At 43.0% G+C, this 24,614-nt stretch overlaps 2 protein-coding genes across 2 annotated transcripts in view; both read right to left on the bottom strand.

Annotated features, from left to right (window-relative positions):
- Positions 1-8,701, bottom strand: part of zmym2 (zinc finger, MYM-type 2) — a 47,059-nt gene extending 38,358 nt beyond the window's left edge. The window contains exons 1-3 of the mRNA XM_078286015.1: positions 8,664-8,701; positions 3,051-3,749; positions 2,029-2,197 (exon numbers count right to left, since the gene is read on the bottom strand). Coding sequence (XP_078142141.1) covers positions 2,029-2,197; positions 3,051-3,734 — 853 coding nt within the window. The 5' untranslated portion in view covers positions 3,735-3,749; positions 8,664-8,701. The remainder of the gene's footprint in view (positions 1-2,028; positions 2,198-3,050; positions 3,750-8,663) is intronic.
- Positions 8,702-19,473: 10,772 nt separating this feature from the next.
- Positions 19,474-24,614, bottom strand: part of mphosph8 (M-phase phosphoprotein 8) — a 35,779-nt gene continuing 30,638 nt past the window's right edge. Inside the window, exons 13-14 of the mRNA XM_071927375.2 lie at positions 24,054-24,137; positions 19,474-22,494 (exon numbers count right to left, since the gene is read on the bottom strand). Coding sequence (XP_071783476.2) covers positions 22,453-22,494; positions 24,054-24,137 — 126 coding nt within the window. The 3' untranslated portion in view covers positions 19,474-22,452. The remainder of the gene's footprint in view (positions 22,495-24,053; positions 24,138-24,614) is intronic.

Below are 24,614 nucleotides of genomic sequence, written 5' to 3'. Positions count from 1 at the left end.
TAATATAAAACAATAAAAAAAAACCTAAAACTTATTCAAAAAGAAAATAACCGTAAAAGTAAACTTTGTTTTGCTGCGTTTTGGTTTTTATTTCTTTCCCCTCCCCCCCTCAACTGCACTGAGAAATTAACATGTTTTAGTGCTGAGAGCACCTGACGCTAGGAGTTAAAAATATTCCAACTATTAGCAAAAGAACCAAGATCAGCACTTCCTCAAAGCATCTGTTTAGCGCTGCTAGCTAAAAAAAAAGTTATCCACTGGACACACAGACTTTACACCTGGCTTTAACATGCGTCTCTTATCCGGATTGTGCTGAAATAGGACTTGGCTGAATCACATTTTACACCTGGCATCAACATGAACCTGCTGTGTACACACTGAAATTAAAAAAGTCTGCTGTGCACATCACTTTCTCTTGTAAACATCCTTTATGACGACAGTAAAAATCACGTCTCACTTGTTGCCTATCCACTTGTATCCTGACAGTGTATTATAAAGATCTGAGTATATATGTATTTTATATGTATTTTAAAAGTATGTTAATATCTGAGCTGCCTGCCACCAGTTTCATTTGTGTGTGCTTCATGGTTGGATGTGTTTATGTAGTTGCTTTATGTGGACTGGATTAACTAGTTTTAGGCGATTAAAAATTCAATGTGTCTTCGGGGTATTTACACCTGGATGTATGTGTTTTTGCTCCATCAAATCCCCTCAGCCAGGACACGTGTCAAAGCTGCACTAGGCAAGACTTTTATGTAAAAATCCATCACTTAAACTTAAATCCCATGATGGGGGGGGAGACAGAGAAGGAAGAATCCCCCTAATTGAGACCAAGGTTTCCCACACATTGGCTTTTTAGATTTTTAATCTCAAGTCGAATTGCCATCATGTTACAGTGAGCTGGCTGGCTCTCATCTGATGCACAGACCATCAGCTCCTCCGCTCCCTTCCTCCCACAAGTTAGTCGCTGTGGACGAACTAAACACACACAGAGCGAGAGAAGAGAAGAGAAGAGCGACACAGGGTTTAGCGTCCTTTGCTGTTTACCTCAGGTAAGTTAGCCGACTTCTTTTTTCTGAGTCGATAATCAAAGCAGAGAGTGAGCTAGCCAGCAGGACAGCCTTTGTCCTAGCCTGGTCCAGACTCCTGAATGTCGTCCCTCCACTCTTCAGATTTTGTGGAGCGATTCAGAGAGTCTGGTGTTTCCCTCGTCAACGGCTTGTTCTCGCTCAGAGAAACAATCGAGCCAATCAGAAGCTTTGTGGGCGGGACTAAAGTTTGAACCATTCGTGCGGTCGGATTGGGTTTTTCATTGCCGTTAGGGCAGAATAGATTTGTTGAAAGCACAACATTGTTTTTGCAAAAATAGGCATGCACCGATTTATCGGCCGTACATCGGTATCGGCCGATATTCGCCTTGTTGACTGTCAACGGCCTATCGGCAAATAAGATGACATTCAACGATGATGCATCACATTGTGATGCATTCAAGTGCGCCTAGGAAATTTGGGCATTTGGCGATGTCATGGTGTGTTGAATGTACCATTCAGGCTAGGAAATTACAGTGTTTGGCGGAGAGCTAACTACAGCATAGCTAATGAACAAACAAAAAAAACCATCGGTATCGGCTATCGGCCAAATTGTTATTTTAAACATCGGTATCGGCCCAGAATTTCACAATCGGTGCATCCCTATGCAAAAACAATATTTTTGTCAAATCGACAACATTCTTGGTGCAGTTGGTAAATGTCTGGCTAACCATGGATGTAGAGGTTAACTGCATCAGTGTGGCTGAAGTAACATCAGAGCGGCCGGATATGTCAGTCACTAGTGATTGGTTCAGATACGTCAGTCACTAGTGATTGGTTCAGATACGTCAGTGATTGGTTCGGGGAAAATCAGCCCCCCCACACAGAAAACGGCTAACGAAGAGGAAATCTCAGGCTGAATGATGGAGTGGGAACTAAATGGACATTCAGTCTGAATATCAGTCTACCTTTGTCCATGTAAGACTGATGAATCCATTACCAGTTCTGCTGTGCGTCCCCGTGTCTCCGTTCTGCACCGGCTGGCCGGTGGAGCCGGAGCCCCGGCCGGGGTTGAAGGAGGCGGTCGGTCGGCCGGCTGACGTGTCGTGACTCAGGCTGAACGCACCGCTGATCTGCAGCCCGTTCTCCTCCGCCGGGCCCTCGCCTGCCTGGACACACAAGTTGGTTTACATTAGTTTGATTGCACAGTGATGAAACAGAGAACCAAAGAGACAAACAACACAAGATGCTTGAGGTCCCTCCTGTTTCTTTTTTACTCAACCAGCTTCAGCGGTGGCAGTCAGTAAAACCTGCAATGAAACCCGCCTCACCTGTGAAGTCCCCATGAAATGAACTACCATTACTTCTACTTCCTGGAAAACAGTGGATCTTTAATAGTGACCTCATGCTGCGCATAGTAGGTATAAATATAAATTGCAACCAATAAAACCACCACAGATTTTTGAACAGTCCCGCCCCTCCACACTCCTCCCATCAAATAAAACTGCCTTTCTCTCCCTGACTGATCTCCCATTGGTTTACACTTTTGAATGATCCCTCCCTGCGTTATGTCCCGCCCCAACATCCTGTTTCAACAGGAAATACATCAAATCAAGGAAGATGCCGTTTCATCATGGGGACTTTAAGGAGCCTGCAACCCACCTACAGTAAATTAAATGAATCTGTATGGGTTTCAGTGGAGGGTTTTAGTGTCTGTGAGAAGACTGGGGTCAATAATCACAGAAAATGTGTAGTTGTATGTATATCAGGACAGTACAATATTTTACCATACTTTTGTGCAATTTCCAAACTTAGACCTAAGACCTGGAAATTACTAAATTCTTTTTCCATACATTTCCAAACTTTCCAGACCTGTATAGGAACCCTGGACAATAATGCTGCAACTGCACTTGTCATTGTTGTTTTTTAATAAGGCCAGATGTTTAATTTTCATTGCATTTACATTTTTCAATGAACATTAAGGAAACACTGTAAAGCACTATCTGATGTGGCGACTCTCACCGCCATGATGGCCGTGGCCCCGCCCTGCAGCGACGTCACCGAGGTGATCATCAGGTTCATGTCCGCCTGGACCTCCATCATGATTGGCTGGGCAGTCGCCATGGAGATGGAGCTTCCTTTCTGGCTATTGGACCCTAACGTGGTGACACTGGCAATCCTGATCTCTGAATCTGGCTCCGTGCTGCTGAGGACGCCTGGCGAATGGGAGGAGCCTGCAGGGGGCGCTGCAGCGGGGGAGGAAGCGTCTTTGTGTTCAGAGTCCTCCTCGTCATCGATGACGATGGGCTCTGTGGCTGTGGTCACAGTTTTAGGGGCCGCTGCCACCGTGGAGGTGGCGGAAGACGCGGGGGGGCCAGGGGACTCGGAAGGCATCGTTGCCGTGGACGCGGCGACAGTTGCCACGGCAGCGGCCGGCTCGGCGCAGTCTGCGCCGGGCGTGTCTTGGGACGGGGTTGTGGCGGCGGGCTGGGGGGCCTCCTCCCCCACCAGAACCACGTCGTCGTCGTTGTCCTCCGCCACGCCCTCCTTAGGGGCTTCCTCCTCTGTCGCCGTGGAAACCGCCTCCTCGGCCTCCTCTGGGGGGGGCGTGGTCCGCGGCCGGGGGGAGGGAGCGGCGTCCACGGGCTCCACCTGCTCCCCCGCCTCCTCTGCTACGGCAGGCCTGGGTTCTGACTCCCCGTCCATCGCTACGGCAACCACCTGGCAACACAAACAAAAGGCAGAGACAATTAGGTGAAGGCAGCGGCAGAAGGACCGACGATTGGTTTTATGATGTCTGACAGCTCTGCAGGTAGCGCGGCTCCCCAGGGGCACGCTCCCCCCCCCCCCAAACCTCCTCGCTCCTGCTGGGGATTCATTACCATGCTCACCGCTCCCACCTTTCCTGCCTCTTCCTCATCAGTGGCTGCTTTTACACAATTTAAAAAAAAAATCCATCTAATTTTCCACCTTGCGTGTCCCAGATCTGAGGCTTCCACTGCAGAGTACACCCGCTTCCTCCCAGGCTCGGCTAGAACGCTTTGATTTTATTGGATGCTCCGCTCATGGTTGGAGCCAAAATGGATGCCGTGGCGTTGCTGAGGCAAGTGACCTGGCAACCTCTGTTGGCTGTGTCACATCGCTAAGGGCCATTCAGGTGCATTCAAACTTTCCCCATTCAAGGTGACTGATGTGGTGAACACACACGCTGCCTAAAAAGGAACAGGTGGAGGCAGGTGAGAGGATGAATATAGAGCCAGGTGTTAGAAAAGGGACAGGAGGAAGAGGAAGACGACAGGAAGACGCCCCGTGCTCAACCTCCTCCCCTGTGGGGGGGGGGGGGGGTGTCTCATCAAATCTGAGTCACACAGGCTCCAGACAGTGTAGACAAGGCAGAGAGAGCAGACAAAGAATGAAAGCCATTTCTGAGTGTTCATATCTGCTGTGTATTAGAGTTGCATGGACAAGAGGTGCAGCATGATCATCAGCAAAATGATCCTGGTTATTTTACTAGATATTGTGATCACACTTAATATACGATTATTCACCTGGTATTTGAGGAGCAGAATTGGTCTCCAGCAATCACCTTATGTCAACATCTTGATGATTTTCACCTAGAGCGGGATTCCAAATGAAATGAAATGGTATGAAATTCAGTATAGCAAATATTCTGATCTGCAAATATCACATTATATATATATATTATATGATTAATTGCAGCCGTACAGATAAGTCAGCCGCTCCAGAAATTTGCAGCTCCGCAATCTCATGATTTATTGCAGAATCAGCATTTTCCTGAAAATACTCCAAAATCTTGTAATTTTTGCCCAACCGCTACACTCGTGTTACAAAAGCATAGCTTCCATCCTTTATAAACATTGGAAACCATATTTTTTCACAAATCATTGCAGTTTAGCTGTTAAAAAATGAACCTACAGTAATGAATGTCAGAAAAGCCAATTGTTGCAACTTAACCATTCGACTTCATATTTCTGAATCAATCCATACACTTTTACAGAAAATAAACACAGATACAGCCGCAGTTTCTTTCTCGTGGGAAAATTGGGATTACACACTGCCAAGTCAGACATTTCTGGTTTCATTCACCACAGGAAACTGTCTCTGAAACCCCGGAGGGACGGCTGAGGCTGGATGGATGCAACAGTGGAGAGCGAGCGTCTCCATGTAGACGCTCGGAGCTGCAATGTGCCTGCCCAGCAACGGGGGCGACGCTGCTCACCCTCCTCCCCCCCCCCTGCCTCACCTCGCCTCTTCCTGTCGCCCTCCTCTTCCTCTTCCTCCCCTCCCCTTCCTGCTCTCTGCACCTTTTCCCCCCCCGACAAGCCGGCGCTCCGTTCCTCCTCTCACCTGCTTTCTCTCTCATCCCTCTCTCTCCTTCCCTCCCCCCGCATGTCGCTCCACCAACAGCTTCTCTCTTGTTGCCACTGGCAACCGGTGAAGCTACACCTTGGTTGCCGTAGTGACGATAAGCCCCACCACCACCACCACCACAGGGACTCGCTCTCCGTGTTCTACATCTGGGTGCTGTTGAGTTGGCCAACGCAAGAGTGAAACGGTTGAAACATCACCCGTCCTCATTCAGAATAAATGACTGTTTACCACCAGATACAGTGCTAAATATGGAAAATGCCACATCCACGACCACATGTTCTCAAATGTGGATTTCCAAAAGATCTGGATGGGTCCAAAAAAATAAAAGTGCAGGCTGATATGGTGCCACATCAAGAGCTAATATCAAAAACTGTTTTAGGAGCGTCTGCACCATCCAAACAAAGAATGTTTAGCCGTTTCTGTCAAACTGTTCGTGCTCCTTTTTATGTTGCATGGCAGTGAGGTGGTAAGCCACACATCACATCACTACTGACAGCTGCAGCAGACACACACACACACCCACAGGTGCACACACACATACACACACACATTCAGACAATGATCCATGATGTAGCTGGTGTGTTCTTCACCCCAACAGTCAGCCTGAATGGGAAAAGGCTGAATGCAGCTGAAAGGCCTCAGTGTTGTGACAGAGCCTGGCCTACAGAGGCTGCCAGGTCACCGCCTCGGCTCCACGGCAGCCATTTTGGCTCCAGCGGTGTAGGGTGCACCCAGCACAACATCACAGCACTACAGCCATATCTTGGAGGAAACGGGTAGCATTCAGGTTTCCTACATATTTCACATTTCAAAACTCCACACCTTAACTTCTTGACTGGATTTGAAGATGTTGGCTGGTTTTCAATACAGTGGATGCTAATTTGTTTTTTACCTTGAGCAAGACACTGAAGCCCCAGCAGCTCCAGGGGGCGCTGTGCTGTAGCTGAGCCTGACTGAAAAGACAATTTCTCTACTGGGATCAATAAAGTGTCACATTATGGCTGCAAACTAAGCTCCGTCTCCCCATGACTGGAGATTATTCCTCACAGCAAATATCACCAGATTTGAAATCACAGTGGTGTTGACAACTATGTAAAAATGTCACGTGCGTCAGGACTGCAAAATATTATTTCTCCATACTTTCCACAGCGTACAATTCCCAAACTTCTCAAGAACTGGAAATCATCAAATTCATTTTCCGTATGCTTCCAGACCTGGAGAGAAACCCTGAAACGGACGACAGTTTTTTCCCCCCATTTTCAAGACCCACCATTTGGCAGAAAATGATGAGCTGATCTTCAGTTTTACATCCTTCAAATGGAGATGAAAATATTGATAGTTGCCATTTTGACTTGATGTATTTGACGACTTTAAACCCGCACTGAACATCACTGTGAGGATGTCGGAATAAAAGTCAGAGACCGGCTTTGACTGTGTTCCTCATGATGTAAAGACTTGGAAAGATAGGTCATGAAAAACATTCAATATATATAAGCAACGTGAGACTTTGACCATAATCAGTCCATACAATCAGAATTTAAATACATGCAGTTCAGAATATCATGCTGTATTGTTTTTTTTTTTAACCCAGTTGTATACAAGCCTGTTTGTCCGGATGCAACCAAAACTAACCAACCAAAACTAGCCATAGGAAAAAGACTGCATCACTGATCACACTAAAATGACCGAAATTTATAAGACATCAATCTAGGATTATGCTTTTTGAGGCCAGTACCGATATTTTCCCGCCCATTTCGGCCGATACCAATATGCATTTTTGCAAGAATCTTAGTTTAGAAGCTTTTCAGATTTGCCGATCTTAAGATAATCAAGTAGTTTTTAAACAAAACACCATGTTACGTTTCATTCTGTTGCAAACTCCTAGAAAAAACAATCAACCAATTATCGGCAGTAAAAATAATATCAAACCGATACGGATATTGCTTTTTAAAGCCAATATTGGCCGATACAGATGGTCTGCTGATACATCGGTGCATCCCCACTTCAAACATCCTAAAAAACATTCAGTTTATTAAAATGTAATCAACTCCAAATGATCAACAAAGTAGTATTTTAAATGATTTTAAGCAGAATTCATAATGGAGGTCATTAGCCAGAGTGCAATTCTATCAGTTTCTTTCTACCTTTGGTTAACAGCTTAAAAGTAGCTTCTGCACAGTGACCATGTGACAGGAAACACAATCCAAAACGGGGTGACGTTCGAGATCAATGAGCTGTTCCTGACTGTTCAGAAACAGTCTAGGATTTCACTCTTTCCCAAGGCAGTTACTTTGCAACGTAACCAAAGCCAGGCCTGTATTCTATAAAGTAATAATCCAACAACCTTCTGTTTAGAGACGGGATATATGTTGCTGTAGCACATCACTGCTGGATAGAGGGGTTGACTGGGTTCATTTGTGTCAAAATATTGAGGGAGGATCCAAAGGTACCGACCCCCCCCCCCCCCCCCCCCCCAGTGTGCAACACTTCCCCAAAGCTAAGCTGAGTTGCAAAGAAAATGCATCACTGTTTTTTTGCCTGGAATTATAGCCACAAAGGGAATTTGTGCAAAGCAAGTCACTGGTGCTCTGAGGGGAAAAAATAGCCTGGTCTAGACTCAGTTCAGACTGCAATGCAGAGCTATGAGCCAGCCTGCATGCACGTGGATGAGAAGGAAGGGGGGGTCCAGTCCAGCAAATGAGCTTTGACATGCAACCTTCCTGCTCCCAGCACCAGGTGGAGGTGGGCTGCTGCTGGGGAGACCGGCTCCATGCAACCCTCAGCAGACAAGCAGTTAAATGGCAGCCAGACCAAGCCCAGCCACATCACCATCATCACCATCATCATCATCATCATAGGTGCTGCTCTACCTTTCCAGCACTCCTATCAATTTGCGCATGAAGCCAAATCGACATCATTTCCCAGCAGGTCACAAGGTGGGCACATGCACCAATCTGCGCATCAAACTGCGCATTAATCATAGCCTCAACGTAGACAAGCGGCTAATAACATATTCACATCAAATGCGTGTAATTAATATTATATAAGGCTTATGTCACTGGTAAGTGATGCGTAATGCGCAGCCACCAGATCATCCGCTAAACCAGCTGATGTGCTGAAATATGGTCCAGTCCGGTTACCTGGCAGCGGATGGAAACTATATGTTGCCTATTCTCCTCTCCACACAGCTGCCGGCTTCCCTCTGCCTGCTAGCGGCTCAGTACACATGGAAAACCTGCCTACCACGTTTTGGGGGCCACTGAACTCCCCCTGGCCGTGCCCTTGATTATAAAACCGGGTAGAAGCTCCGCTCCATGGCGTGGACCACAGCTCCACCATCCGGTCCAGGCACCCGGATACCGCTGTCACCCAACCTGATCCGAGCAGTCCCTCTCTCTCCTTTAATATGAATATACAGCAAACTTGGCTATGGAGAGCAGGTCCAAAACTTTCCTCTGATTCAGAAGAGTCCCGGTTCACAACTAGCACTACCTGAGCTGCTCAGCCCCCCATAAATAACCCGGCTAGAGGGGGGCTAGGTTGGCTTTTGGAGAGCCAACTTGGGAACCAGAAACGTGGTTCAGGGTGTTCCGTTCCGCTCCCACCCCGTCCTTCCTGGCGCACACAGCCATTGGATTAGCGGCGGATCGAGGGGAGGAGAGCAGACACAGACTGCGCCATTGTTAAATACTAGAAAAATAATCATAAGTTATTCGCGTCAAAATCGTGGGAATAAAGGCTAGTAACCGCGAAATGATGCGCAGGGCAAGCAGTCGGAGTCTCAAAAACAAATCCCCAGCGGCTGGCAACGTGTTTTACTTCACTACCAACCCCCATTTATCCAGTTTCAAATTGGTATGCATTTTTCTAGTCTCACACATGCCAATGGCACCAAAACCGACCCGGAATCCGAATAAAAAGGCTGTTTTTTATGATACCTGTGACGCTGGGGTTTTAATTGGAAAGTTACCCTGCACAGAGACCACCCTGGTGCAATCAGTGGCAAATATACGTGGCTACCGCAGGGGGCGCCCTCGCGTTACATATCACATGAACTGCCTTCATTTGTGTCATGCGGTGGTAAACAAGGCTCAAAGAAAATTCCGTATTGTGTTTACAGGAGCTAGCCGGGCTGCTATCGCGACCCAAAGCGGGATTTGAACCCAGTATTTCCACAGCGAGCTAAGATTTGCCCCCCCTCCTCCCCCAACGGAAAACAGCACTGCCTGCCGTCCGCCATTAGAGAGCCAACTGAACAATACTGGAGACTAGAGGCGGTAGTAGCCACAGCACACAGAGAAGAGGGGAAAATCTCATAAAATTAACTGTTAATTGGTCCCCAAAACGTGTCTTCTCGCCCCAACAGGACTCTCCAGAGAGTCTTTGGACACCCGCCTGCCAGCCTGCACAAGTTGCTGAAACTTTGACTAATTAGGCGTAAAATTGGAAATATAAAAAAATGTCTGTGAAATTCGCTTACCGGAGTAGAGCTTGAAACGGTGTAGCGCCACTTTTGTGCCTTGACATTAATCCCGGGGAGCGCGTGCGCACTAACGTAGAACGTTCCAACGTTCGGCCCAAAGATTGTCTATTGACAAGATGAATCACTCAGTAAAGGGTGTGACGTAACGTGACGTAACGTCCCCTGTCGGCAATGTCGGCCGCCCACACTACAGCTTTGGCAACAACAGCTGGGAAGAGCTGAGTGTGTCTAACACACATGGTTTAATTTCTGTGCTGTAAACATTTCAACACTGATACATCTGACCAATGCTGAGCCTGCTGTTTAGCTAACTAACCATAGAGCATCTTTGCTATCACTGTCTGGTTGCACAACTGACCATATTCACACGGCGGCCATTTTGAGTTTCCCCACCCATCAGGGTGGGGAAACTCTACCCAGGAGACTGCCATATAATTACTTCAACACACATTAGATAGGCCTAACAGTTAGCAAATTAGCAAGCAATATCAGGAACAAACCACAATGACTGCTTGAATTTAGGGAGGTTATTTAGCTATCTTAATTAGTAGCTTACTAGTTAGTAAACTACTAGTTAGCTACCTAGGCTGGATTGCTAGTGAATGGGGCAAATACTTTAAAATGTGAACCTATCCCACTGGATTCTTCAGATCCATTTGTTTCTAATCTGTTTTTCAGTGGGGTATCTATGAAATGATAAATGCTTATGATGTGCATCTTGGTTCACAACAGTACAGGACTTGGCTGTACTTGCTCTTCCATGCAGGACCACAAGTGTTCAAAATGGCCGCTGTGTGAATAAGGCAATGTGGCTAGTAGTTACATAATAATAATATTTTATTTACTAAGTTAGCTTGCTGGCTAGCTAGCTAACAAAGCTATAAGTTAACTGAGCTGACTCTTCCTAAGCTACAAGTGATTTGGAGTTGAGGCGAAGGCTAAAGGCACTCAGGCAAAAGAAACATAGGGGTAAAGGTGCTAGCTAGACAGCCTTAAATTGGAACCAAATCTATGAGTCTATTCACATTTGGCTATACTATCACTGTATGAATCCACACCCACAGCTTGTATCTTTTTCAGTTTTCTTTCCTTTTTGTTAGCCAGATTGTTGTATATTTAGCCATCATTTGTGCACTAACAATTCTGTAATGCAAGATGGAATGGGATGCTGGGAGTTTTCTGATGCAATTAAACCTCTATAAAAACTGTCCCACTTGGTCACTCTGCAAAAGTCAGCATAAACCCTCATGTTCTCTCCTGCTATTCACACAAATAGTCATTACCATATTGATTTGGCACAGATATAGCACCTCCTTGGCACAGACCTGTAACAAAGTTGTATCTCTAAAACTAAGCTAGGCTATTCCTCACAAAAATCTTAATTTTAGCTATGGGTACCAGTGCTTTCAGTTGGTGTGCAATTTGGTCCAAATAAACTTTAATCGTTATTGACGCAAGACATTTACAACAGTAGACCATAACTTTCAATTTTCCCATACATTTTTTCCCCATACATTAAGAGCAGACATTTATGGTTCCCAGAAGTAGCGGCAGAGTGAGACCTCCCTACTTCTTCTACTTCTGTGAACGACATCCTTTCTCGTTTTTCTTCTTCGCCGCGCAAGCGCAGACCGGTCAATCAGGGGTGGCATGGCTGGCAATTAAATTGCCCCATTAGACTATATTTTTCCACCGCTGGCCGATACGAATCACGAATCTCTGAACGCTGAATACCAGCTGGTTCAAGCTGGACGGGTTTGTTGTTGAAGCGGTAAATCAGGTTGCACTGAAGTACCGTTACAGTGTTCCGGTCCAATCAGCAGCTCGGCTGAGGGTTGAGAGAGTTCATGTTCCAACACTGCTTCAACATCACCGTCCTCACATTTCACATTTCAAATGCGGTCAGAAGAAGTCACAAGAGTTTTAAAACCTTCACCTGCATCATGTCCGCTCACATCATTGCTGTCAGCCCCGACACACACGCACACACACACACACACACTGAGCCTGCGTCCAAGCCTCATAGCATATTCAGCTACGTATAATCCACATGGGACACCAAACTGGGTTGGGAACCAAAAACAACTACAGTAATAATCCCATAATACATTTTACAAGGATAAACACACCGCAGCAAAACTGTAACTCCCTATAGGAATATTATAGATTATCATAGTGATACCACAGAAAATAAAAATGCCATAAAGTGAGTTAAGGTCAATACAAACTCACTATTGAGCAGGAGGAGTATTTTCGGAGATAGTGTGGTGAGTTTTCGGGAAGGCTAGACATTAGAAAAAGTGAAATGAACCGTGGGCGCGTGAACATGGCGGATCAGGTGCGTGACGTCAGATGTCAGGATGAAATGTGGTTTGGATTCAAGCCGTACAGGAAGATAAATTCACCTGCTGCTGCCGCTGCTGCTGCATCTGCAAACTTACAGAGTTATAAGGGCAGAAATGAAGGCTTTTATTTGAGGCTTTTATTTTCAACCTGATCATGTGCGCCGGGTTGCCAGATCGTGTGACGCTGGGGCAGAGATCCGCATATTAAGACACTAATCTGGTCTTGATCAATAATCATCATAACAGATGGAAAGCTGAGCCTGGACCCAGACTGTAGGAGAGAGGCAGACACGTCCTTTATCAGTCTGACTCCCACCAGCGGCCAGATATGGAATTACACTTGGTGTGTGTGTGTGTGTGTGTGTGTGTGTGTGTGTGTGTATCTAATATCCACCCATCTATCCATCCACCCAAACCAGTATCAGTCCATCCTTCCAATCCTTATTCCCATCTAAATTGCTTCTCATCCAGCATCCGTCCATCCATTGATCCTTTCATTGATCCATCCATCCCTCCATCCCTCCGCCCGCCCACACATCCCATCCATCTCTCCATCCATCATCCCTTCACCCATCACATTACATGCTTAATAAAATGTCAGTATTCTACCTTTGGCCCGCATTCATTTCAGTACAATTCATTACATCATATGCTAAACTTGTAGTCTTTAATGTGACTGAGACGATGTAAGAGGCAAATTTTAGATCAAAATAGACTTGGTGCGTGTCTATTTTTTTTTAAAGACCCACACTCTCATTTTCCCTGCATCAGAGCTATAATTTTAATGAACTGTTTTATTTCCCTTACTCATCATTCATGTATTTTTTATTGTCTGAGTTGAGTTTGGGTGTCGTCTGGTTTCTGTTTGTCGTCTTCATGTTTCTGGTTTTCTTTTGAGCTGAGACGTTTTCTGAAGCTCCTCCAGGTTTCTTTCTCACCCACAGTGTGGATTTCTCCTGTCTTTTTTCAGTTTGAATCATTTGTATGTGAAACTAAACTGAACTGAACTGAACTAAACTAGACACTAAACTAAACACTAAACTAAACACTAAACTAAACACTAAACTAGACACTAAACTAAACACTAAACTAAACACTAAACTAGACACTAAACTAGACACTAAACTAAACACTAAACTAAACACTAAACTAGACACTAAACTAAACACTAAACTAAACACTAAACTAGACACTAAACTAGACACTAAACTAAACACTAAACTAAACACTAAACTAGACACTAAACTAAACACTAAACTAAACTAAACACTAAACTAAACACTAAACTAGACACTAAACTAAACACTAAACTAAACTAAACACTAAACTAGACACTAAACTAAACACTAAACTAAACTAAACACTAAACTAAACACTAAACTAGACACTAAACTAAACACTAAACTAAACACTAAACTAAACTAAACACTAAACTAGACACTAAACTAGACACTAAACTAAACACTAAACTAAACTAAACACTAAACTAGACACTAAACTAAACACTAAACTAGACACTAAACTAAACACTAAACTAGACACTAAACTAAACACTAAACTAAACACTAAACTAAACTAAACATTAAACTAAACACTAAACTAGACACTAAACTAAACACTAAACTAAACACTAAACTAAACTAAACACTAAACTAAACACTAAACTAAACACTAAACTAAACACTGAACTAAACACTAAACTAAACACTAAACTAAACTAAACACTAAACTAAACACTAAACTAAACACTAAACTAAACACTGAACTAAACACTAAACTAAACACTAAACTAAACACTAAACACTAAACTAAACACTAAACTAGACACTAAACTAAACGCTAAACTAAACTAAACACTAAACTAAACACTAAACTAAACACTAAACTAAACACTGAACTAAACACTAAACTAAACACTAAACTAAACACTAAACACTAAACTAAACACTAAACTAGACACTAAACTTAACGCTAAACTAAACTAAACACTAAACTAAACACTAAACTAAACACTAAACTAAACACTAAACTAGACACTAAACTAAACGCTAAACTAAACTAAACACTAAACTAAACACTAAACTAAACACTAAACTAAACACTGAACTAAACACTAAACTAAACACTAAACTAAACTAAACACTGAACTAAATACTAAACTAAACACTAAACTAAACACTAAACACTAAACACTAAACTAAACACTAAACTAAACTAAACATCAAACTAAACACTGAACTAAACACTAAACTAAACACTAAACACTAAACACTAAACACTAAACTAAACACTAAACACTAAACTAAACACTAAACTAAACTAAACACTGAACTAAATACTAAACTAAACACTAAACTAAACACTGAACTAAATACTAAACTAAACACTAAACTAAATGAAACACTAAACTAAACACTGAACTAAACACTAAACACTAAACTAAACTAAACACTAAACTAAACACTAAACACTAAACACTAAACACTAAACTAAACACAAACACTAAACACTGAACTAAACACTAAACACTAAACACTAAACACTAAACTAAACTAAACACTAAACTAAACTAAACACTAAACACTAAACACTAAACTAAACACAAACACTAAACACTGAACTAAACACTAAACTAAACACTAAACAGTAAACACTAAACTACACACTAAACACTAAACTAAACACTAAACTAAACACTAAACTAAACTAAACACTGAACTAAACACTAAACACTAAACACTAAACACTAAACTAAACACTAAACACTAAACACGAAACACTGAACTAAACACTAAACTAAACACGAAACACTAAACTAAACACTAAACTAAACTAAACACTGAACTAAACACTAAACACTAAACTAAACACTAAACACTAAACTAAACACTAAACACGAAACACTGAACTAAACACTAAACTAAACACGAAACACTAAACTAAACACTCAACAAAACACTAAACACGAAACACTGAACTAAACACTAAACTAAACACTAAACTAAACTAAACACTAAACACTAAACACTAAACTAAACACTAAACACTAAACTAAACACTAAACACTAAACACTAAACTAAACACTAAACACTAAACACTAAAATCTAAACTAAACACTAAACACTAAAATCTAAACTAAACACTAAACACTAAACTAAACACTAAACACTAAACACTAAACACTAAACACTAAAATCTAAACTAAACACTAAACACTAAACTAAACACTAAACTAAACACGAAACACTGAACTAAACACTAAACTAAACACTAAACTAAACTAAACACTAAACACTAAATTAAACACTAAACACTAAAATCTAAACTAAACACTAAACACTAAAATCTAAACTAAACACTAAACACTAAACTAAACACTAAACACTAAACACTAAACACTAAAATCTAAACTAAACACTAAACACTAAACTAAACACTAAACTAAACACGAAACACTGAACTAAACACTAAACTAAACACTAAACACTAAATTAAACACTAAACACTAAACACTAAACTAAACACTAAACACTAAACACTAAACTAAACACTAAACACTAAACACTAAAATCTAAACTAAACACTAAACATTAAACTAAACACTAAACACTAAACACTAAACTAAACACTAAACACTAAACACTAAACTAAACACTAAACACTAAACACTAAACACTAAACTAAACACTAAACACTAAACACTAAACACTAAACACTAAACTAAACACTAAACACTAAACACTAAACACTAAACTAAACACCAAACACTAAAATCTAAACTAAACACTAAACACTAAACACTAAACACTAAACTAAACTAAACTAAACACTAAACACTAAAATCTAAACTAAACACTAAACACTAAACACTAAACTAAACTAAACTAAACTAAACTAAACTAAACACTAAACTAAACACTAAACACTGAACTAAACTGAAGGGTAAGAGAGAAATTTGAAGGAAATGTTTTCCTTCAGGCGCAGACCAACTTTTTATTAGTTTTTTCATAAACATACAAGTATACAAATTATACGCACATAAATACAAACAAAAAAAAAGGGGGGGGGGGGGGGCAAGGAGCCATCCCCTCGCCCACTCCGCCTCCCACCCCTATAATACAGTGTTGCTTATCTGCAATCGTGGAAGTTCATCTATTCATACACATATTAATATAACATTATCATAATTGTACACAAAACTAGGCATGTACACCCTCAGACTCGCCCTTCCTCGTATAAAAATATACACATAACTACAATCATATTTTACATAAAGGATATCACCAGGTCAGCAGCTCTTTTAATGGGCTCTAATGTTTCTCCTTTAGCATTATTTGCAGATGCAATTGATATTTCTAAGTCTAGTAGAAAATGAACGCTTGTCTCAGTGTACAGTATGTTGAAACTTTACATTTCATTTAGGCTTCAATATGGGTTTTTGAAGGCCGATGCTGATACTGATATTTTTGGATTGAAGCTGCTGATAGCTGATATTTTGTGCCGATATTCAACATCTTTACATTTGATCATTTTCATGCCAAAACATTACAAGGATTCAGTGTTTTCCCCTGAATTTTCTTCTTGTCAGGGTGGAAAAGCCTCTGAAACAGCATTTAGATCATCATGGAACACTAAAACTCTCCGCTGAAACCTATATTGAACTGTTATTTTCATATTGTTTCTATTGTACTCGACAATGCTAGCAGGCAAATGCCCAGGATCTGGCAAATTCACCTGTCAGCGTTCATCACTGAAGTCGTTTTCTGTGGAGGAGTGTCGATGTAAAAGAGTGCTTTAACAGCAGAGTGTTACAGGAAGAGTGCATTAACGGAGCAGAGTATCAGCAGAGAACAGGGAGGATGGAGAGAGACATGACAGGTGAGAAACGCTCAGAGCCGGACTTGAACCCACAATGCTGCAAGAAGACACACAACCTGAACACATCGTCTTCCTTACCGCTGTTCAGCTTCAGCAGATCAGAGGAGGGGACTCGAGTCACATGACTTGGACTCAGGTCACAGTTTTAATTGCTTGAGACTTGACTTGATGCATGAAGAGAAGACTTGAGACTTGACTTGACTTGGGTTCTGGTGACTTGGGACTCGACTCTGACTTGTGCTTTGATGACTCGAAAAGGTTTCTAAAGTCTTGACTTGAGATCTTGTGTTTGTGTAAATGACTCAGATTGAAAGTGATGAGATTTGTTCCAGCGGACGACTGAATTTAAATTGTTTTCTGAATTTGTATGGAATGATTGAATTTATTGAAGTTGAAACTGATTATAGAAATCAAACTCATGATGCTCTTACCAAGTTTTTATCCTATTAAAACCATATTGCATTGAAAAGTCCTAGATATTTAGTTTTCTTTAAGATATTAAATTGATAATGGACTCTTGATTTGTTCTGACTTGACTTGCTGTTCTACATTTAGACTTGAGACTTGACATCAATAACATGGACTTGACTTGGTAATCTACATTTAGACTTGGGACTTGACTTGAGATTTGTACCTGAAGACTTGAGACTGACTTGGGGCTGGAGCAGAGTTGACTTTGTCACACCTCTGGCTTAGATGAATTAGACAGAAATGTATTTGATTTCCATCTGTATGTGTGAGGGGGATGGAAAGTATTTTTATTGGCACAGAGCCCCATGTACTATGGATACTGTAAATTTTTATTCCAGCATATCATTTTTATTTTCAAGGCATTCCTGCTTTACTAGACCTGATGCAATGGAACGTGACATTAAAGCTGCAACTTTGCACATTGGCGGCTCCAAATGGCAGCAAGTGGTAGAGAAATCTGACCTTCAACACCCAGAAATCCTGTTCAGTGAGGTCAGTAAACGTCACACAGCTCGCTCATGTTTACCAAGCGGCCGGTCTGTGATGCTTTATACCAAAGAAACCAAAGAGACGAGAGGGGAGAAGATCTAACGCTGCTGAGTCCAGCTTTCTCTGCTGCTGTTTAGGAGACAGATTGGCTTTCACTGATTCGTCACTTCCGGTGTGCAGCAGCGACCTGAGGGCTTCGCTCAGATCAAGATCAGCAGTCCTCCCTTGATGTCTTCCCTCCAGTGAGCCCTCTAGTGACGAAACGTCTGACGTACAACAAGGAAACCCTCCTGCCACTCAGCGAGGGAAGACAGGCGAGGGATCAACACAAGTCACAACTGAACAGCCTCGCTGCTTCATACAGGAAGGAAGTCCGATACATTTACTCTGAGAAACAAGGAGCGAGAAGTTTTACTCTCAAACCAAATAAAACTGCTGAATTTGTTTAGTCTACGGCTCAATAAAGACTTTTTGAGGATATTGGGTTATTGAAATTCTTAAAGGCTGCATCTTTTGACAACCTGTCCACTTTTGAACGGTGCAGCATTATGAAAAATGTAAATGCAGAATCTCTAAACTCTAAGCTCCCCAATCAGCTTACATTTACAGGATACGCACAATTGGAATTTGTAGAAGGGAGGAGAAACGAGGGAACAAGGGAGAATAAATGCTCCCTTGCAGAGGTGGGGACTCGAGTCACATGACTTGGATTCGAGTCAGACTGGAATCACAATTTGAACTGCTAGAGACTTGACTTGACTTGGGTTCTGGTGACTTGGGACTCGACTTTGAATTCAGACGACTGAATCTAAATTCTGTTTTCTGAATTTGTATGGAATGATTGAATTTATTGAAGTTGAAACTGATTATAGAAATCAAACTCATGATGCTCTTACCAAGTTTTTATCCTATTAAAACCATATTGCATTGAAAAGTCCTAGATATTTAGCTGACTTGCTGACTTGAGATTTGTGCCTCAAGACTTGAGACTGACTTGGGATTCGAGCGAAGTTGACTTGGTCTCACCTCTGCTGCCTTGTTTAACAGAAGTTGGAACAGAATTCCACTGTTTGTCAGCCATTTTTCATCCTGGCATTTTGGGGATTCCCCCCCCCTCGACTCAAGGGGAGAAAACAACATCCAGAAGAAAGGGTGAATCTACAGCGTCTCGATTAGTGGGGTTGGGTCGCTCTTCTTGGGATTTAGGCTGGTAAGACGGGTGGATTTTTAAATAAAAGTCTCACCTAGTGCCGCTTTAAACACAGGATGGAGAGGAAGTGATTTGCAACAGCAGCCGTTTGCAGGATTCAAACCCGTGTCCCACATCCCACCTGAGCAAAACCTGAAGTCTGAATGATGAATGACCATGAGACAGAGGAACCGATATGGAAACATATGTACACATTTTATTCGGGGTAGAGACACGGCCTCAGGGTGGGCGGTGTCAGGCTGCAGGGTCAACAGAAACATCCGCATCACTCTTTCATACACACTTCTATCTGCAGGAAGGCAAACACACACAGAGCCAGATGTCCGTCAGGCAGATCAGAGGAAGGCGATCGGACATGCGGACGTTCTGGAGGCGATGTAGGGGAACAGTCTTGCCTTCGGGGGGGGATAGGGATTGGCAATTTAGTCAGAAATCCATGAGGGTAAGACTATATCAGAGAAGACAAAGATGAAGAGATGCTGACGTTCTCGCATTTGCTCTGAAAATCGCCTTGAAAGTTTGGAGCTCTGAGCTGGAATCATCTTTGGCTTTCAGATCCGTCTCTGAACGGGACGGCGGTGATAATCACTCAGCCCTCCTGCTCTGAGAGACAGAGGCTTTATATCCTCGTTGTTTAAAGCGTAACTCCGACCATCATCAACCTGGACCCGATGTTCCTTCATCTCTTTCCATCATACCGATCGGTTCTGCCAGAATCTGATCAGCCGCTTCACTATAGAGCTGCTCGCGTCTTGCTTGCCATGGTGCGGCTCGTCAGTCCAGTCCCAACAGGTCAATGGACGCTCGAAAAATCAACCATGAAAGCACCCAAAGCATGACTTTTTCCAACATGTTGACTGCTCAATCTGTAATGAGACATGTTGGTAAAAAGATGAAGTGAAAAAGATTGCCTTTCTCGTACAGTTTTGTTTCTGCCTTGGCCGTTGCTTTAGCACTTCCTTGTTTACTCTCTGTCTCACCGCTCAATAGGGTACAATGAGATTTCTTGTGTGCCTCCGCTGTGTAAAGCAGTGCAAAATAAACAGTGAAAATTAAATACTCGTAGTGTAAACATCAATACGGACATATGGACGCAAGACATGCTGTGGTTGTTTTTGTGGTTGATTTCTGGAGCGTCCATTGGCCTGTTAGGATTGAAGAAGCTCTGTAGTGAAACAACTGCTGCGATTTTGGATTTAAGACAAACAGGAACCAGGTTGAAAGTAGCCGGTGTTATGGTTCAAAGAAAGGGGAGCGCTGAACTTTAGGAAAAAAGGAAAAATGTCTACCACACAGGATATAATTGGGATGTGCATTCTCTTCTAATTTATGGATGAACTGAGCATTGAACTTTAAAGCAGCTATCTTTGAGGTACTGATTATCATCATGGACGTGCTGCTGCTGTTTACCCCAAGGATATTAGTCAGGTATTAACACCCAACACACACACACACACACACACACACACACACACACACATAAAACTCCCACGTCTGCATCCCATTACAAAAAACAGACAACGATATTTTCCTGCAAACGACACTGAATGCGGGAATCTGTTGTTTTTGCCTGTTGGGTTCGCAGGAGTCTTGTTCTTTGCGTTAAGTATTGTTGTGATTTACAAAGAATCAAGACAGGTAGGAAACTTCAATTAAACGACAAAACTGATTGGTGAGATCTAAGCAACTTAACCCACTCCTACGGTGGCAAAAAAATAAAATAAAAATAAAGCAACAAAACATTAGCAGTCATCAACCCACCGATGACACTCTATAACTATATATATATTTGCATATGTACAGACCAGAAAATATAATCAGCAACTCTGTGGAGGAAGGCAAAAGGAACATTTCTTCTTCATTCATTAAAAGATTGGTGACGTTTTACGTCGCAGTGACCTCATTCCAGTGTGTTCACCTGTGGAAAAGTATTTTAAAGTACACAAAAATACTGTGCAAGGACTGAAATCTCTCTGTTACAGAATGTATTTTGAAGGAGTGCAAACGATTACATCTGTACACTTTTGTAGTGATATTGTCATGTGATTTGTTCATTCGGTATCTTACACTGTATTAATGTGTGCAGTATGTAGACCTATCACTGAATAGGTGTCTCAACAAGCTGCTAACCGTAATTCATCTCATCAGTCTGGTGTCAGTGGAGAGTTTTAGTGTCCCATGATGCTCTAAATGCTGCTTCAGAGGCTTTTTCCACCCTGATGAGAATACAACTCTGATACACAGATGAATACACTGAAATAAAGCCACTGTACAGTAACGTTTTACCAAAACAACATGAGTGGGCTAAGCATTTGCTTGGTCCAAGAAAAAATAAAATAAAATACAAACAGTGATGGAAAAACCCCTCCTCACATTCTTTCAAACGCACCCAGACTGCAAACAGCACATCGTAGATCTACACACACGTACACACGAGCTAGGTTTACAAACACATGAGCACACACACACACACACACACACACACACACGTATATATGTCATATCATATCATGTCATGTCCACGCTCACAGAAGCTGGAGGAAGGTGGAGGAAGGCACGAGCCAGGAGGGCTTCAGGAGTCGCTGCAGCGGGAGAAGAGCGGCGAGCGACCGCCTCCTTCCAGCCAGAAGCTTGTGTTCAGCGATGGGATCAGCGACGAATGGACGGGGCTGTCAAGTATTACAGAGTTTCCTTGGATTTGTGCTGCGTATCCAGCCTGACGCGGGGGCCTGGAGCCTGGAGCCTGGAGCCTGGAGCCTGGAGCCTGGAGCCTGGAGCCTGGAGCATGGAGCCTGGAGCCTGGAGCCTGGAGCATGGAGCCTGGAGCCTGGGGCCTGGAGCCTGGAGCCGGGAGCCGGGAGCCGGGAGCCGGGAGCCTGGGGCCTGGGGCCTGGGGCCTGGGGCCTGGAGCCTGGAGCCGCGGTCTGGACAGGATCCACATGTCAACAATGAGCTGCAGGTTCTTGAGGCGGTGAGGAACGGTGTTTCAGACGGCTGAGGAAGGTCCGATGAATTCTTCCTCCTGTAGATGACAACGAGCCTGGCGAAGAATCTGAGTTGTTCCTCTGTGTGTGTCTGGTGTGTGTGTGTGTCTGGTGTGTGTGTGTGTCTCGCTGTGTTACTGCTGGCCAGGATTGGTGTGACCTGTGATGTCATCACTGCAGCTGGACTCTGTACGCACAGATGAGAAGCTTCACCTGAGGAAAGATAAAAAAAAATAATCAGTCAGCACAGTGTTTAAGTGATAATCCATTTTCATGTAAATAAATGTCTGTTCTGCTCTTCTCTCTCTGCCTGCTCTGACAACAGTGATTCAGCCTATATCCAGTTGATGAAGCTTCTCCACTGTCTGTTCTAAACAGCCGGTGTCTGGTCGCTCTTTCCTGGGAAAAATCCTCTGCCGCACAGGAAGTGATGCATTTTAAGTTTCCGGTTTGTTTGGAATCAACAGAAGAAGAAGAACTGGGTAGTTAGCATGAGCAGCGATAGCCGCCATGGCTGAACAGACAGAGAGAAGAGAAACTCAAACTGCATCAAAACCTAAGCTCTGCCCACACTGTTTGATTGACAGGTGATCTGTGGGAAGTGAGGTACAGAAACACCACAGTGAGGCTGGAATTCATTTCAATGTAATAAAAGCAGAACAAGACATCTCGCTCTTCATGGAGTGCAGTTGTTTGTCTGATGTATTCTGGGTATATTAGTCTTCTTTAAAGTCAAACAAGGCAGAGAGCCGCTGCCTTAACACAGCTCCTAACGAGGAGACTCCTCTACAGAGGCTGTCTTGGTACAGCGTGGCTCAAAGTACATTTTAGGATCCACTCAAAACCTCTGTCCTCAGCTCTAATTTCTTTTCAGGCCTTATCTTTTTCTAGCACTTCTCTCTCAATGCAGAGTCGCAGGAATGCTGTCAGGGCGCCGTGGCTCTGACCTTTGACCTCCTTGTTACTGATTGCTTGGAGAATTTTAGGCTTTTAAACTACTTTCTTCTAACTACTATTCTTCTGAGGTTGTGATCAGACAGGAGTCTTTTCTCTGATGCAAAGCTCAGCTGTGAGCGTCGGAGACCAAGAGCTCAAATGGCGAAAGGAGAGTTACATCATTCTTGTTGCTATGCAACACAAACTTCGACAACCTGCAAGCTATCTAATTAGAGTTAGCTAGCCAGCCCGAAGTAAAACAGGGGATAACATTGTTGAAAATAAAATGAGCAAGAGAAAGTTAGCGACGTGCTTGCTGCTGAAGCAGAGGACGAGGAGTCCACTCTGAAACAGGATGAAGGTTCATGACTTCCTGCCGGGGAACAGAGCGGCGACGGTTTGATCATCTCGTCCAAGAGCTGCGGCGAGTTTCAAGTTTCCACATCGAGAGCAGAGCGGTTCAACCGGCTGGGTCGGCACATACTGACGCTGACATGAAGCACGGCGCAGCTGAAGTTCAGACATGTTCAACTATGTGCAACCAACAAACGCACCCCGTCCAAAACCTGAGCTGTATGGTTTCTAGGGAGACGCGCCTGCCGCAACCAAACCACTGAAGTGTTCAAAAAGTGTGTTAAAAGACGGGTCCAATGTGATCACAAAACACTGATACTAGTGTCAGCTAAATGTCTACAACGTCAAAAAATGTAAAGTTCTGTTTGTTGCACTGATTGAGAACGGAATGTCTTACTTCCTCAGCTTGATTCTTAAATTGGCTGCAGAGGTTTGTGTGTCTTGTTTGCAATTGTGTGTGTGTGTGTGTGTGTGTGTGTCACCTTGGCTGTCGGTGCCTCTGCCAGACGGATGAAGAGTCTGTTGATGCCTGGAACTGGGCTGAAGGAGTAGATGAAATGACTATCCTGAAAGTTCAAAGACATGAAAGAAGAGGACAGAAAGAATGAGGAAAAACAACAGCACAGACTATAGACTCTCCATATGAAAGATTAATGTGTTGGTGCTTTGCACGAATGATAAACCCTGACAACTAGAGAGAGGCAAAAAAGAAATACAAACTCTGCGAGTGAGACAAAGAAACCCTGAGGGGCTTATTAAAGCATCTCACCCCGAAAGAGAGGAAGAGAAAAGACGACAAACACAGACGGCAATGACTCAGCAGACAACAAAACTCAGAAATAACAAGTAACAGAATTAAAATACATAAGAATAACCTGGATGCAGATGATGATAATGATATAATAGGGGAAGAGGGAGTGAGTGTGTGTGTGTGTGTGTGTGTGTGTGTGTGTGTATTCAAAGAGACACCAGGATAAAGAAAATCTTGAAGCAGTTTGGCTCATTAGACAGGTTCATTAAAAAACACTTTTAATGCATTTTGT

This window comes from Centroberyx gerrardi, chromosome 10, assembly GCF_048128805.1.
Source record: "Centroberyx gerrardi isolate f3 chromosome 10, fCenGer3.hap1.cur.20231027, whole genome shotgun sequence".
Classification (NCBI taxonomy): domain Eukaryota; kingdom Metazoa; phylum Chordata; class Actinopteri; order Beryciformes; family Berycidae; genus Centroberyx; species Centroberyx gerrardi.
This window is presented reverse-complemented; position numbering and strand designations above follow the sequence as displayed.